This window comes from Giraffa tippelskirchi, chromosome 3, assembly GCF_054371585.1.
Source record: "Giraffa tippelskirchi isolate mGirTip1 chromosome 3, T2T-mGirTip1v1.2.pri, whole genome shotgun sequence".
Classification (NCBI taxonomy): domain Eukaryota; kingdom Metazoa; phylum Chordata; class Mammalia; order Artiodactyla; family Giraffidae; genus Giraffa; species Giraffa tippelskirchi.
Genome location: NC_137277.1, coordinates 138,763,344 through 138,779,211, shown reverse-complemented (window position 1 = coordinate 138,779,211; position 15,868 = coordinate 138,763,344). Strand labels below are relative to the sequence as shown.

General features: G+C 42.1%; 1 protein-coding gene across 13 annotated transcripts in view; it reads left to right on the top strand.

The window, feature by feature from the left end:
* Positions 1-15,868, top strand: part of STAT1 (signal transducer and activator of transcription 1) — a 39,004-nt gene that overhangs the window by 300 nt on the left and 22,836 nt on the right. For 6 of the 13 annotated variants that reach the window (XM_081581363.1, XM_081581365.1, XM_081581357.1 and 3 more), the window contains exons 2-10: positions 145-298; positions 3,083-3,211; positions 4,132-4,276; positions 5,537-5,635; positions 7,920-8,009; positions 9,040-9,118; positions 10,648-10,739; positions 10,929-11,080; positions 15,494-15,652. In XM_081581363.1, the coding sequence (XP_081437489.1) occupies positions 3,084-3,211; positions 4,132-4,276; positions 5,537-5,635; positions 7,920-8,009; positions 9,040-9,118; positions 10,648-10,739; positions 10,929-11,080; positions 15,494-15,652 (944 nt within the window). In that variant the 5' untranslated portion in view covers positions 145-298; position 3,083. Of the gene's footprint in view, positions 1-144; positions 303-3,082; positions 3,212-4,095; positions 4,277-5,536; positions 5,636-7,919; positions 8,010-9,039; positions 9,119-10,647; positions 10,740-10,928; positions 11,081-15,493; positions 15,653-15,868 lie in introns of all 13 variants that reach the window. The other 7 variants (XM_081581364.1, XM_081581366.1, XM_081581358.1 and 4 more) reach the window with 3 other exon arrangements.

Sequence of the window (15,868 nt, the reverse complement as noted above, 5' to 3'; positions counted from 1 at the left end):
ATGGCACAGTTGCCCCAGTCATTCGTGCCCTGGTAGTAAAAAAAATGTGAACTAGAATCCCGCCCCTCCCCCACAACAATGCATCTTGCCATTTACCCTCTTTCCCTCCCCTTCCAGCAGAGCTGTATTTTCTTCTCTCCGCAGAAAAGTTTGCATTTGCCGTGTGCCACACCTAGAGAGCTGTCTAAGCTAGACGCACCCCGTGCATGCACACCCAACAGTCTTGGCATCTGACGTGCTGTGTGTAGCTGCTGCTTGTGTTGAATCCCTAGCCCTTCGCTGGGGCACAAGGTGACAGGTTAGTAAATGTTAACGGAAATGAATGAGTATGTGACTTTGGAACTTAATTATATATCTGATTAAGGATAAAAGAGCTTAGTATGCTCGTGAAGTGTAAAAGTGATGATTAGTTCCTGCAGATCCCCAAATAATATAATTAGCCTTTAAAAAATTCTGACTAGTACCAAAAGTTTGGGGGAAGAAAAATAGGTGTGATTGTGCTTTAAATATTGTTTGTATAAGTTGAATAGATTGTTTTTATGGGACGGAAATAAGACTTGAGCCCCCAGCACAATCCAGTTTGCAGTTTGATGCAGGACTCAAAACTTGTTGTACCATAATATGGTTTGCCCTTTAGTTTCTAATTCAATCTACTAGATTTCAGTTCAACAGACTTCTGTTGAATATATATTGTGTGCAGGACACTGTCCAAAGTGCAGAGGATGTTTAAAAAGAAAAAAAAAGTCTCAGCAAATCTGAAGCTTACATCATTTACGGGAGACATCATAGAGCTTTTTTTAAGTAAGACAGGGTGTCAGCGTGCATGCTCAGTCGCTAAGCTGTGTCTGACTCTTTGCGACCCTGTAGAGTGTAGCCTGCCAGGCTCCTCCGTCCATGGGATTTTCTAGGCAAGAATACTGGAGTGGGTTGCCATTTCTTCAGGGGATCTTCCCGACCCAGGGATCAAACCCGTGTGTTGCATCTTTTGTACTGGCAGGCAGATTCTTTACCACTGAGCCACCAAAGAAAACAGGTACTGATGCCCAAATAGAGATGCAAAATGCAGTGAGGCACAAGTCAATGAAAGCTTAATTGTCTCTGGGTATGTCTTAGCTTATAGAAGAAATGGCATTTGTACCTGTCTTTGAATGCTAGTAAAATTTAAAGAGGCAAAAATTTACGGGGAAGCTGTTTTCAAGGGTGAGTGACAGCTGGAGCAAAGCAGAAATGTTGGGTGAAGCCAGGGGAAGAAAAGTAGATAATTTGGTGGCAGGGTTGGTTTGTGAATGGATAAAAATAGTGTCAGAATGGAAATCAGTTGGATAGTGGGCAAACTAGCAATTTTGTGCAAGAGAATGATGTGGTCAAAAACCCGTGTGCAGCAGAAGGCTGGATTGGGAAATAGTGTTGGAGGCATGGAGGCAGAAGTCTTGAGACTGGAAAGGAAGAAGTCAGGTGATTGGGGGATGGTCTTGCCACTCCGTGTTGGTAACAAGTTTTGCGAGAAGATGGAGTGGATTCTGGATTTGTTAGCATGAATTTATGGACCGCCTGCTTTGTGCCAGGTGCTGTGTCTGTATTAGCTCATGCAGTCTTAACAATCACCCTGTTGATAGAGAAGTGAGTCACCTGTGGTCACTCACCCTAAGAAGAGTGTTGCAGCCCCTGCCGGTTGACGCTCTGGCCAGCGTATTTGCTTTAGGCACATCCTTTTTAGATACTTAGTAGCGGGGGGAGAGCACTGCAAATTTGCAATCTTTCATTCAGGTAAGATAAATTTGAAGTGAAAAATCAAATTGCTACAGCAAGTATACCAAAGGTGTGGACTTGGGTTCGTTTGTACTGATGTTTTGTGATGGTTAACTAGTTTAGTGGCCCCACCATATGCTTACCTTTGGAAGGAAATTTGTGAAGCCGGCATGACTTCATGCCTGCACACATGTGCTTGCCAGTAAGTGTGCATACATTCTTCCATGCCCCGCTTGAAAATCCAGAGCCCTTCCTCAGGCCTGGTAGAACAAGATTCACTTACATCTGCTCAGAATATTGTCAGCTGTGCGCTGTTATATTGGGTTGCAAAAACCTGAACGAACCTTTTGGCCAACCTGATAGGTCCTAATTTACACTATGATGAAGGGAGGCTTTTCATTTTCCTGATGGATGTTCAGACTTCCTTAAATCAGGTTTTTGTTTTAATTTTTAATCTTCAGGGCTACTATGTAAAAGTTGATTTACAGTTATCTAAAGAGATAGCATTACTTTATCTTTTCAAATTGCATTTAACAATGCAGTTTCAGTCTTTAAAAATTATTACTGAGATTTAAGAATTTTGGGCAACTTTGTTGTGTGCAGTAGACAAAGAAGAAAATATCTCTTTTAAAAGATATATAACAAAAGTAATTCATTTTAATCATGTGAATCATGACATATAGAATACCAGTTTAAAGTCCTTTGAGTTAAATTACAAATGTTTTGTAATTTCTAAGAGCAGTTTTGGGGAAAGTTTTTACAATTTACCTTAAAGCAAATAGTGTTTTCTACTTATTAATAAAAATGCAGATTCATTTTAAAGCCATATGAACACCTACTATATGCCCAGCAGTGTTCTGGAGATACTTCAGTGAACAACCCTCCCCCACCTCGCACTACCACTATCCCAGACAAATCATTCCCTTCAGTGGGAAAAACAGACACTAATCAAAATAAAAAAGAAAATATGTCCTAGGTCAGATGGTGGTAAGGGCGATGGAGAAAAGTACATCAAGGAGGAGGGATAGCGTTTTCTGGGGTGAGAGGTAGTGTCAGTTTAAATAAGGTGGCCAAAGAAGGCTTGCCTGATACATTAGCATTTTAGCAAAGACCTGAATGTGTATTTTATGGGGAAGAAAAAATATTGACCCAAAATTCAAGTAAAAAAAACAAAACAAAACAGGTTTTGGAATATAGACATCCATTTTAAAAGTATATTTGAGACAAATTATGTTTTTGATTAAGCAAGATATTTAGAAGAAGCACAATGCTAGACATGCTTTCTTTGGAGCTGTGGGCTTCCATTTGTGATCTGTGCTCTCTTTCCCTATAGGATGTCCCAGTGGTATGAGCTTCAGCAGCTTGAGTCCAAATACCTGGAGCAGGTTCACCAGCTCTATGATGACAGTTTTCCCATGGAAATCAGACAGTATCTGGCACAGTGGCTAGAAAAGCAAGACTGGTAAGGAAAACTCACCTGACAGAATGAGGAGTTTTTCTACACTTTTAAAATAACTTGTTGATTGAATGACTTGGAACTACACCGACTAGCAGATGAATCTCATCAGTAGCCGTTGGGATAATCTGTTGCAAAAAAAAGAGTGTTGACTTGAAAAATGTCATGTGTCTCTAGAAAGCTAAATGCATTAGTCATTAATTTTATGTACTTTTCAATTTAATTGTACATCCTCCTAAATGCTTTGGACAAGTTACATGATGCTGATACAAATTATTTTCCAAGTTAGGATCCAGGTTATAGAAAGAGGTAAGTTAAAGCCAAGTCGTGGTAGAACACTTATGAGAAGTATAAAGTAATGCAATTAAGAAAATAGCTCTTAAAACTGATATGTGTTCTGTTTTAAAATTTATTGTTTAGCTTATTGCAAATATTTTAAATGTTCTGAAAGTATTTGACATAGAAAGTGAAGGTTCCTATTGATTTTTTGTCTCCAGAGATAATCACCATTGATAGTTTTATGCACAAGCTTGGAGTGCTAGAATTGTTCATGCTAATGTTATATAATAGAAATACTATACTCCCTGCTGCTAAAAGCACTGTCAATTTCAAAAGAAGGGAATAAGACCCAGGAAAACACTTTTAAGTTATTTTTAATCATTTCATTATGGAAAACAGTGTTTATTTTGTTGGTTTAAAGGTGAAAGTCACTCAGTTGTGTCTGACTCTTTGCAACCCCATGGACTACACAGTCCATGGAATTCTCCAGGGCAGAATACTGGAGTGGGTAGCCTTTCCCTTCTCCAGGGGATCTTCCCAACCCAGGGATCGAACCCAGGTCTCCCACATTGCAGGCAGATTCTTTACCAACTGTGCTACAAGGGAAGTAGTATCTAAATGAAATGTGTACATTTTGACCCTCCTAGGGAGCATGCTGCCAACGATGTTTCCTTTGCCACCATACGTTTTCATGACCTGCTATCGCAGTTGGATGATCAATACAGTCGCTTTTCTTTGGAGAATAATTTTTTATTGCAACATAACATAAGGAAAAGCAAGCGTAACCTTCAGGTATGACCTTTGTTTTGTGTTCTGGTTGAAATGCTTCCATGTTTACATAAAAGAGGTTTTTCATTCAGCAAATATTGAGTACATTCTCATTGGTATTTAGAACATTACAGAGACTATCAATAAACTTCCTTTATGTGGCTAATACTTTATAGCAGAAGTAAAATAAAACATCAGTTTATTTTGTAAACATAAGGAATTTTCAAGCTTCAGGCTATCACTTAGGCATAAGTAATTCTGAGAGAAATTCGGTGCTATAATCTTGTCTTATTTAAAGTTGTTGATACTTAAGTCAAAGATAAAGGGTTATATGTTAAGAGCAGTGAGCTGTAGTAACATGTTAAAGCTCAAAGGAACTTTAGTGATGAATCCAGTACTTGGTAGACAGATGAAGAGCAAGTCCAGAAAGGTTTGACGTCTCTGAGGCCCAGGAGTGAGGTGGTGACTGGAGTTGGACCCCACCTTGCCTTACTTCTGCTGAAGTTGCCCTCCCTTGGAAGAAAAAGTGAAAGGGAGTTGCAGGCAGGAGAGAGTATACTTCAGAGTTTTAGGAGTTCTTCATAAGTACTTTCAGCACCCCATAAGCCTGGTTACCATTTTTATTTCTGTATTAACAGAATTTTTCTGTTTTAATGGAGGTGAGTACTGTCATTTTCTTGTTTTATTCCTCACAACCAGACTGTTCAACTTAATTAGAAGCTTTTTTTCCCCTGTTTGTGAATGTATATATGGTTTTATAATACCAGGGAGTGGGAAAGCCAGATTAACTTTACAGAAATTTCCTCTCCTACAGAGTTGACTTGATTATACCTGTTATAAAGAGAGGCATAATTGCCAGTACTTTGCAAACTACCTTTGACAAGAAAGCAGAAAAACTGAAAAGAAGGTCTTTGGTCTAATTCAAAGCAGAGACCATCAGAATAATTGAGGAATAATCTGGATAACTTTTGTTATCATTTGCATTGTCTCAGGATCGTAACAAGAAAATTGGGCCCAAGAGCAACAAAAATAAAAAATATTACAGGAACTGTATACAAAACTACTTGTTTTTTTAATCAAGAAGTAATTTAGGAGCCTGCACTTAGTTGGACAATTAAAGCAGTTTTAGTCATAATATGCGAAAAGAATATTTTGATGTTACCAAAAATAGCTTATATAGGATTTAGTAAGTGCAGGATGAACAAACTCATTTCAGTGTATAATACACAGTGGTTTAAATATTCTGAAGATTAATTTCCTTTTACTCTAACAACCCATGTCTAGGATAATTTTCAGGAAGACCCAATACTGATGTCTATGATCATCTGTAACTGTCTTAAGGAGGAAAGAAAGATCTTGGATCATGCCCAGAGAATCAGCCAGGTACTTTTTTCCTAATTGAACACAAAGGATAATAAAGCAGTAAACATTCATTCAGTCAGCCAACAAGTATTATTGAGGCCCTGTTTCAAGGCAGTGGTGACTAGCTCTCTGATTTTATTGCCCCCAAGAAGTGGGGAAAAATAAGTATCAAGATGTTACAGACCCAGAATTTGAGAAAGGACCCTATTATAGTAGAAGTCATTCTAGTTTTGAAAAACCTTTTCAGGCTGTGATAGTTGCTGTGAAGATAATAAAGCATGATACAGTGTGGACAGTAGTGGAGTGTTGGGTTGTTTCTTTAGATATCAGGGTTGGGCATCATCTCTGAGGTGCCAGGGTGGGAAAGGAAGCAGCAGATGGCTAGTGGGCTCTTGCAACAGACTGAGGGAGCAGAGGGGAAGTATGTGAGGTCAAGGCACAGTCAGTGGAGGTGGGAAGACGTGGGCAGATTCGATTATGTTCTGCATGTGGTACCAAAACGGCATACATTGAAGGATCTGATGCGGAAGTGAGAAGCAGCAATGAGTCTAGGATGACTGTGGTTTGTGACTTGCGTCACTTGGAGATCCTGTTTACTAAGCTGGGGAAGATAGGAAAGAGACAGGAGTAGGATTTTGGCAGGACACAATAGGTTTTAGAAAAGAATGGGTTGATGGGGAAATCAGCAGCTTTATTTTGAATGGTACTGAGTTATACATTAGGTATCTAAGACATCCAAACAATGAATGAGTCAGAGTTTTACCATAACCAAGATTTTTTTAATCATGATTTTGCTAATCCTAATACAGACCTTCCTGGTCATCAGGGTTCAGTTTTTTGAAGTTACCGTGGCATTTATTCATTCCTTTCATTGATGGGGTGGTGGGAACAACCCAGCAGTGAAACCACTGTGGTTTGAGTGGTTTGATCTCAGTTCTATTATTGGGGGAGAAGGTCAGAATACACAGTGGAATGCTTCCTATGTCCATTTCTCTAAGGAATAACTAATAAAGTGAGCTGTGAGATTGGGAGGTAGGGGTGGAGAGAGAGTTTACGTAGAGACAGTGAATGTCATTTTCCATGCACTTTCTGAGCATTTGCCCAGTCCTTGTGACTCTGCTGCCTCCTTGGGTGTTTAGTTCCCATCACACTGAAAGCTCCTTGCTGCAGTAAGCATTTAAAGATACATATTATTGGTTGCAAGCTTACGCTGGCTCGTTCATCCTTGTGAACAGAAGTGTCAAGAGGAAAAGCTGGCCACATTGCTGCCTCTGAGAGAGGTGTGCCTTCTTCAGTATGGCCTGCACCTGGGAGACCCTCAGCAGGAAATTTTGATTATCATGTGGATTTTTCATTGTAACAGCATTATGCAGCGGGCCGCTCTGTGTCTTAGATGGCCTTGAGCGGACAGCCAAGAGCAGAGATGGGCAGGAGAGTAAGCTGTTCGCCTTGGAGTACCTAAACCTTTCCCTCTTCACATTTGGCCCCGAGGCAGCACTAGAAAGTGAAGGAGGTGATTCCTGCTCTGCCAGGTCAGCCCCATATCTTGGGTGTGCTTTGCGTTTGGAAGGCTTGTCAGCTTTTGATTTATTTTAAGCCCCTCAGAGGACACTGAGTTACCAGTGACCCCTTCGGAGGAGGTTAGTGGACTGCCCAGCTGCAACCAAGAGAAGCAAGGCCTTCTAGGGCTTTGGGGGAAGGTCCTGGATGTCTGCGGGTATCAGATCATTGTTTTAGATTCCACATATCCACAAACAATAACTTGTGATATTTGTCTTTCTCTGTACAATTTTGATATGCCTCTGAATTATCTGTAATCTTGTCCAAATGGGGTTTCTGATTCAGTGATCAAATTAGGACCTGAGATTCTGTATTTCCAACAAGCTCCCAGGTGGTAAGGTGATGCTGGTCTGGGGCCCACACTGAATTGCATGACTTTGAGACAGATAAGAACAGGGTAAATAAGAATAATCTTCTCTACAGCATTTGAGAAACCCTCAAATAAATTCCTGTGTGGTCCCAGGCAACTGTATGAACTAATAGAAAATTCTAGATACACTATTTGTTTAGTTTAGACGTGAACTGAGCCTAGTCGTTCTTTAGGCTTGTTCACAGTTTGCCAGCACTTTCCAGGGCCTTGAGAACTGAGCTTTTCTTTGCACACTCATGTGGGAGGCCTGCAGGAGCTTCTGGAAGGTCTGAGAGTTAGGTGGGGCACAGGGTATAGACTTGACTTTGGAGCTTAACCAGCAGGTAAAAACAACAGAGGAAGTCATGGCTGCTAACCACGTACCTTCCATTACAGGCGCAGTCCGGGAATATTCAGAGCACTGTAATGTTAGACAAACAGAAGGAGCTTGACAGTAAAGTCAGAAATGTGAAAGACAAAGTTATGGTAAGTACTGGATAAATGTATACATATTCTCTGTAACTTTTTATAGGGGGGATAAAAGTTTCAGTTGCCCTAGTGTAAACATTTTAACTGATTGCCGTTTTTTAAGTAGTTGAGAAGAAAAGTTTCCCTCAAATTCCAGTCTCTAAGTAAACAAGTTGATGCAACCAATAAGCAGATAGATATTTATGGCCCGTGTTATAACTTCCAAATGTGGAACTTATCTTTTCCTTCCTTGTAAGATCATGCAGTAACTGTGGACTTTGCCCCATCACCCAGTGAACTAGCTGTTGCTGCTCTAAATTGCCCTTTATGGCTTCACGTCTTAAATTGGCATGTTCCTATGGTTACATAGAACCCCAGGATAAACGTAGTCTTCCTCAAACACCTGTTTTATTCCAAGACTTGGAAGGGGAACAAAAACATCTCAGGGAAGGAAATTTGTTATATTTCTGACTACAGTAAAACATCCACAATAATTTTAAGATAGAACTTCCCAGACCATCTATGGGAGTGGTGCCCTTGGTGGTATGTGGTCACTCCCCTCCACTGTGGGGCTGTGTGGAGAGGGTGAGGCATCCAGCTTTGCACTGGACCTGTGTCTGTGAAAGCGGCCTTTCTGCTGAGGGGCCCACTCTCCTGTGGGTCTCCGGGTCACACCAGCATGACGTTGACTTTGTGCTACAGGTGGCATTTTATCAAACAGGTTCTTTGGAGAAACTTTACTTTGCTGCCTCTGAGGGAAACATTTCATTAAATGAGTAGACATCAAGTGGCGCAGTCCAGAAATAGGTATATGTTTTGTTTTCTAAAAAGGTTATTATATACTTATTAATGAAGTAGAAATTATTCATTATTAAAATTTTATGAATCTTATTCATCTTTGGGAGAGCATAATTTTACGAATCTTATTCATCTTCGAGAGAGCAGGATTGTATCCATGATTTTCTGGGTCCTATAGAAACAATAATCTGTTTCCTCAAGTCTTTGTTCTGAGTACGGTGGAAAACTTGTTTTATGTCTTTACTTGTAGAGTATTGAACATGAAATCAAGACCCTAGAAGATTTGCAAGATGAATATGACTTTAAATGCAAAACCTTGCAGAACAGAGGTAAGAGTTAACATTTAAAGCAGTGCCCATTGCTTGTAATTTTTTCTGCTTATACTAGCTAACAAAGGCAAGTACTCCTTCATATTTACCAAATATTTTATGACTTAATTACTAGTCTTGGCTTCTTGATGACCAGGCCAGGGTTTTTTAACCTCAGTACTGTTGACATTTTGGGCCAGATCACCTTGTTCTGTTGGAAGAGGAAATGGCAATCCACTCTAGTATTCTTGCTGGGAAAATCCCACGGACAGAGGATCCTGGCAGGCCACAGTCCATGGGGTCGCAAAGAGTCGGACACAACTGAGCACACACACAACCTTGTTTTGGCGACTGTCCTGTGCATTGTGAGATACCCTGATAGCTCAGTGGTAAAGAATCTGCCTGCCAATGCAGGAGATGTAGGTTCGATCCCTGGGTTGGGAATATCCCCTGGAGAAGGCAATGGCAACTCACTCCAGTATTCTTGCCTGGGAAATACCATGGACAGTGGAGGCTGGTAGGCTGTAGTCTATGGGGTTGCAAAGGTCGGACACAACTGACTGAATGACAGCAACCTGGGCATTGTAGGATGTTTAGCTGCATCCCTGACTTCTTCCCACCAGATGGCAGTAGAACTGCCTATATGTGTGATTGCATGCTCAATCCTGTCTTGACTCTGTGACCCTGTGGACTGCAGCCTGCCAAGCTCCTATGTTCATGGAATTTTCCAGGCAAGAATACTGGAGTGGGTTGCCATTTCAAAACTGCCTCCAGATGTTGCCAAGTGACCTCTGGGCGACAAAACCCCTCCTGTTGACACCCACTGGTTAAGTGCTATTCACTTTACTTACTGTGCTTCACCTACTGACGGACATAGATGGATAGGTGTTTGGAGTTCTCCACCCTAATCCCCCAAGTTTCTTCAATGTTCCAGCTCCGTGTATGCATACCATAGGTGAAGTTCAGCATTTTCCCCTTGTTTTAAAGCAATTTTACTCTATTTTGTTGTTGTTGGTTGTTTTTAATGATGACAGGGTGTCCACTGAAAATAACTTCAAAGTTTGCATTGTGTAGACAAGCAGAGTACTGCTGTTACCCTAGCAGTCCTTTGAGGATATCATGATAAAATGGAAACATTATTTGTAATAAAGTGAATAAAAATATGAGAGAAAGAAACCTTAATGACATTTTTCCAAATTGTTTGCTTCTCTTTCAAAGCCATGGAGATGTTTGTATCAATTTGTTTTTAAACTGAGGTTTTGAATCTTGTCCCTTATATTCATTGAGGTAATATTCTGACAGTGACTTAAGAACCAGACAGTACTATTTCTCACTTACATGAATCATTGAAAACAAGGACTTTGTTTCAGAGTGTCCTGTTCTGGTATTTTTTTTTGTTTTGTTCAATAGTAATGGAAGAAGACCAAGCTTGGACCTGTCTTCAGATAGCATTTGGGTCATATTTTCCCTAAATGTTTGTGAATCTTGCCTTCAGTTGGTTTTGTCTTCTCTCACATTTTTGTTTATCTGCTGTCTCTCCCAATTCACAGAACATGAAACCAACGGCGTGGCAAAGAATGATCAGAAACAAGAACAGTTGTTACTCCAGAAGATGTACTTAATGCTGGACAATAAGAGAAAGGTAGCGTTTCACGTTCCAGAATAACACAGTACTTTTGTCAGAGACTGTAAATGATGAACTTGAAATTTAGAAATGAGGCAAAAATGATTTTTTATAACCACTTGGCTTAGTGTCCCAGTTGAGAGGAAAGAATAAAATTCCATGATTAAAGATGTGTTTATTTCACTGTGTGTCTTTCTCTCCCTTTAGGAAGTCGTTCTCAAAATAATAGAGTTGTTGAATGCCACTGAGCTTACCCAGAAAGCCCTGATTAATGATGAACTGGTGGAGTGGAAGCGGAGACAGCAGAGTGCCTGTATTGGGGGGCCCCCCAACGCTTGCCTGGATCAGCTGCAAAATTGGTAAGACTGGCAGCTGACTGGTGAGCTGCATAAACTTACAGAGTGAACATTCAAGCTGTGTTAGTTGCACGGACCCTGTGAAAACTTCCATTTGGAGTTGAACGTAATCCAGCTGCTTCTTGCCCTGGAAACACTCACTTGAAAAGCACAGTGTTAATCATGCCTGTGGCCATGCTCAGCTTGGTATGGAGCGCTCCTCTCCCTGCTATACACGTACTATGGGATGTGTCACTTGACTGTGGAACACACCAGTGACATGGTCATCACACAACACATTTAACGACTTAAGTCCCAGTGTTTTATTAGAAATGAAAGGGCTCGAGGCATTTTCCAGGCTTACATGAAATGACAGTTTGTGGGCCATTCATTCAGCCATCTGTCTAGTAAATATTTATTATATGCAGTATGCCAGGCACTGGGCTAGGACCTGGGACACAAGGTGAATGATTCTTCGTTGTTGCCAGCAAAGAACTTTCACTGGAGAGACAGGAGATGGACGTGGTAACAACTACTCGGTGAAAGATTGCCAAGGTTCCAACAGAGACCGTTCAGAGTCCATGGAGGATGAAGGAAGGAGTCACTAGGAAAGATAAAGGAGACTAAATGGTCTTGCACTGACTCGGAAGTGAACAGGAAAAAACTTCACAGACCAGAGAGGAGAAAGGTGTGGACAGAAGCAGCAGGGAGGGAAGGACCTGGGCCTGAAGTTCTTACACTGGGTGGCTAGAGAGTTGGATGCCAGATAGAGAAGGAAGAAAGCAGAGCAGACAAGAGGCTGGAGCCTGGTCGTGGAGGTTCCCATACTATTCTGGGAACTCCAGGACTTTCCGAGTCAACACTGCTGAGCCAGGCAGGCCCTTTATTTAAATGGAGTTCATTTCTCTGATTTTTGTATTTAGGTCTGAGGATAGAATAGAGACAGAAAGACCCATATTTCTGGTCTGCTCTGAGGATGTTTCAATGCTGAATTCCAAAGAATAGCAAGGAGAGATAAGAAAACCTGCCTCAATCATCAGTGCAGGGAAATAGAGGAAAACAATAAAATGGGAATGACTAGAGATCTCTTCAAGAAAATTAGAGATACCAAGGGAACATTTCATGCAAGGATGGGCTCAATAAAGGACAGAAATGGTATGGACCCAACAGAAGCAGAAGATATTAAGAGGTGGCAAGAATACACAGAAGAACTGTACAAAAAAGATCTTCATGACCCAGATAACCATGATGGTGTGATCACTCACCTAAAGCCAGTCATCCTGGAATGTGAAGGCAAGTGGGCCTTAGGAAGCATTGCTGCGAAACTGGTGGAGGTGATGGAATTCCAGTTGAGCTATTTCAAATCCTAAAAGATGATGCTGTGAAAGTGCTGTACTCATTATGCCATCAAATTGGGAAAACTCAGCAGTGGCCACAGGACTGGAAGAGGTCAGTTTTCATTCCAGTCCCAAAGAAGGCAATGCCAAAGAATGTTCAAACTACCACACAATTGCACTCATCCCACATGCTAGCAAAATCTCACACCCTGGCAAAGTAATGCTCAAAATTCTCCAAGCCAGGCTTCAACAGTATGTGAACCATGAACTTCTAGGTGTTCAAGCTGGATTTAGAAAAGGCAGAGGAACCAGAGATCAAATTGCCACTGTCTGCTGGATCATCAAAAAAGTAAGAGAGTTCCAGAAAAACATCTGCTTTATTGACTGCGCCAAAGCCTTTGACTGTGTGGATCACAGCAAACTGTGGAAAATTCTTAAAGAGATGGGAATACCAGACCACCTGACCTGCCTCCTGAGAAATCTGTATGTAGGTCAAGAAGCAATAGTTAGAACTGGACATGGAACAACAGACTGGCTCCGGATTGGGAAAGGAGTATGTCAAGGCTGTATATTGTTACCCTGCTTATTTAACTTATATGCAGAATGCATCATGATAAGTGCTGGGCTGGATGAGGCACAATCTGGAATCAAGATTGCCAGGAGAAATATCAACCTCGGATATGCAGATGACACCACTGTTATGGCAGGAAGCAAAGAACTGAAGAGCCTCTTGATGAAAGGGAAAGAGGAGAGTGAAAAAGCTTAAAACTCAGCATTCAAAAAACTAAGATTATGGCATCTGGTCCCATCACTTCATGGCACATAGATGGGGAAACAATGGAAATAGTGAGAGACTTTATTTTCTTGGGTTCAAATATCACTGCAGATGGTGATTGCAACCATGAAATTAAAAGATGCTTGCTCCTTGGAAGAAAAGCTATGACCAACCTAGACAGCATATTAAAAAGCAGAGACATTACTTTGCCAACAAAGGTGCATCTAGTCAAAGCTATGGTTTTTCCAAAACCATATGGTTTTTCCAAAACCATATGGTTTTTCACAACCATCATGTATGGATGTGAGAGTTGGACTATAAAGAAAGCTGAGTGCTGAAGAATTGATGCTTTTGAACTGTGGTGTTGAAGACTCGTGAGAGTCCGTTGGACTACAAGGAGATCAAGCCAGTCAGTCCTAAAGGAAATCAGTCCTGAATGTTCATTGGAAGGAGTGATACTGAAACTTTAATACTTTGGCCACCTGATGCGAAGAACTGACTCAGTGAAAAAGACCGTGATGCTGGGAAAGATAGAAGGCAGGAGGACAAGGGGACGACTGAGGATGAGATGGTTGGATGGCATCACCGACTTGATGAACATGAATTTGAGCAAGCTCTGGGAGTTGGTGATGGACAGGGAAGCCTGGCGTGCTGCAGTCCATGCGGTTGCAAAGAGTCAGACGTGGCTGAGCAACTGAACTGAACTGAAGGTTTTAGCGGAGCCCAGGGGAGGACCAGCAGAGCTGAGCAGACCAGATAGAAGCAATAGAATCAGTGGGCAGGAGTGGGTGGTGGCCTGAAACAGTTCTGAAGGGCCCAAGGACCAAAGAGCTCATGAGATTACTTCCTGGATTGCTGTTTTTTTTTTCTTCTTTCTTTTCCCCAGGAGCCTGGTGAGGTCCCCGCTGTCTAGAGCCCCTATGGTCATCTTCGGCCACATGGAGCCTCTTGTGGAGAGATGAATGCCCTCCATTGTCCCCCGCTGTGCTGTGCAAGAATTGCCAGCATTTTCTTGTGTCCCTCGGTCCGAACAGGATTGGGAATCACCGGGTTAGAATCCTTGTGGAATGCGCCCACTTGCCATTGTTATCCTGCCTCTCATTTCACACCCACAGGCTGTGCTCTCGGGGCTGTGACCTGGATTCAAGGAATGAAAACACCAACCGAAGGAGATGTTTTTCACTGGGGAGTTGATGCTCTTATCATCACTCCAGGCCAGGACTTTCACAGTCCAACATAGCTCAGAGGCTCCATCACCTTTGGTTTACTGTCAGGGTGGAAGAACCTGAGAGTAGTCGCTAGCTTTCCTCCTTGGTTTATACATATGTTTGAGTGTCTGATTGTGATTAGATTATGCACCTTGCCTCTCCTTTCAGTTCAGTGACATAGTAACCCCTGTTCCCTCGTCTCCTCGTAACCTGGCTTGCATCCCCCCTCTGCCTTGCTGCCTTGACTCCAGGTTGCCCTGTTGCCCCTCCCTTCACAGTGTCACTGCCCTGATATAAAATCTGCAGGGGTCCCTCACTGCCGCCACATCACCTCCTAGAGGGTCTGCCTTATCGTGTCCCCTCCCTCTGTACCTCGCCCCCTTTACTCTGTGCCTTTAAGTCCCAATTATTTCATAACTCAGTTGAAGTCCAAGATTCCCTAGACAGCAGTCCCCAAACTTTTTGGCACCAGGGGCTGGTTTGTTGGAAGATAGTTCTTCCACAGACAGGGTGGGGGGATGGTTTCAGGATGATTCAATAACACATTACATTTACTGGGCACTTTATTTCTATGACATTAGCTCCACCTCAGATTATCAGACATTAGGCCCCAGAGGTTGGGGACCACTGCCCTAGAAGCTTCCACTCCCCCAGCCCACATCTCTCCTTAGGTCCATCTCAGTGGGGTGCAGAGGTGTTTTTATTTGGGCTATAATCCTTCAGTGCATGTTAGTTTTTTCTCACAAATAACGACTCCTGGTAGCTTAGATGGTAAAGAATCAGCCTGCAATGCTGACCCAGGTTTCATCTTTGGTTCAGGAAGATCCCCTGGAGAAGGGAATGGCTACCCACTCCAGTATTCTTGCCTGGGAAATTCAATGGACAGAGGAGCCTGGCAGGGCTACAGCCCATGGGGTCACAATGAGCAACTAACACTTTCACTTTTTCACTTTACACCAAGACAAGATTTGTTCTCTGTTTCTCCCTGCACTGCAGAGCTGGGCAGATAACATCATGTGTTGTCTGTAAACAGTGCTGGTTGGATTCCATGAATCTCTGAATCCAGACTGCTTTGGGGCTGTTTCTGATGAAGACTCCATGGCTTGTACCTTCCCAGGTTCACCATAGTGGCGGAGAGTCTGCAGCAGGTTCGTCAGCAGCTTAAAAAGCTTGAGGAATTGGAACAGAAATACACCTATGAACATGACCCCATTACCAAAAACAAGCAAGCCTTATGGGACCGCACCTTCAACCTCTTCCAGCAGCTCATTCAGAGGTAACTTAAGCAAGATGTTTTTGCACCTTTTGCAGTTACTTTACCCAGAGGAAAATTTTATGGTAATTCAGATAATTTAGAAGGGTTTAATAGGGTATGTAAAAATGTTTATGGCTTCCCTGAACCAGGTCTTCCTGAATTTCTTGTTTATGCCAAGGGCCCGTTTTTCTTATGACCTCCTACTCTGGTAACCTGTCCCCTTCTCCCTGGCCAGTC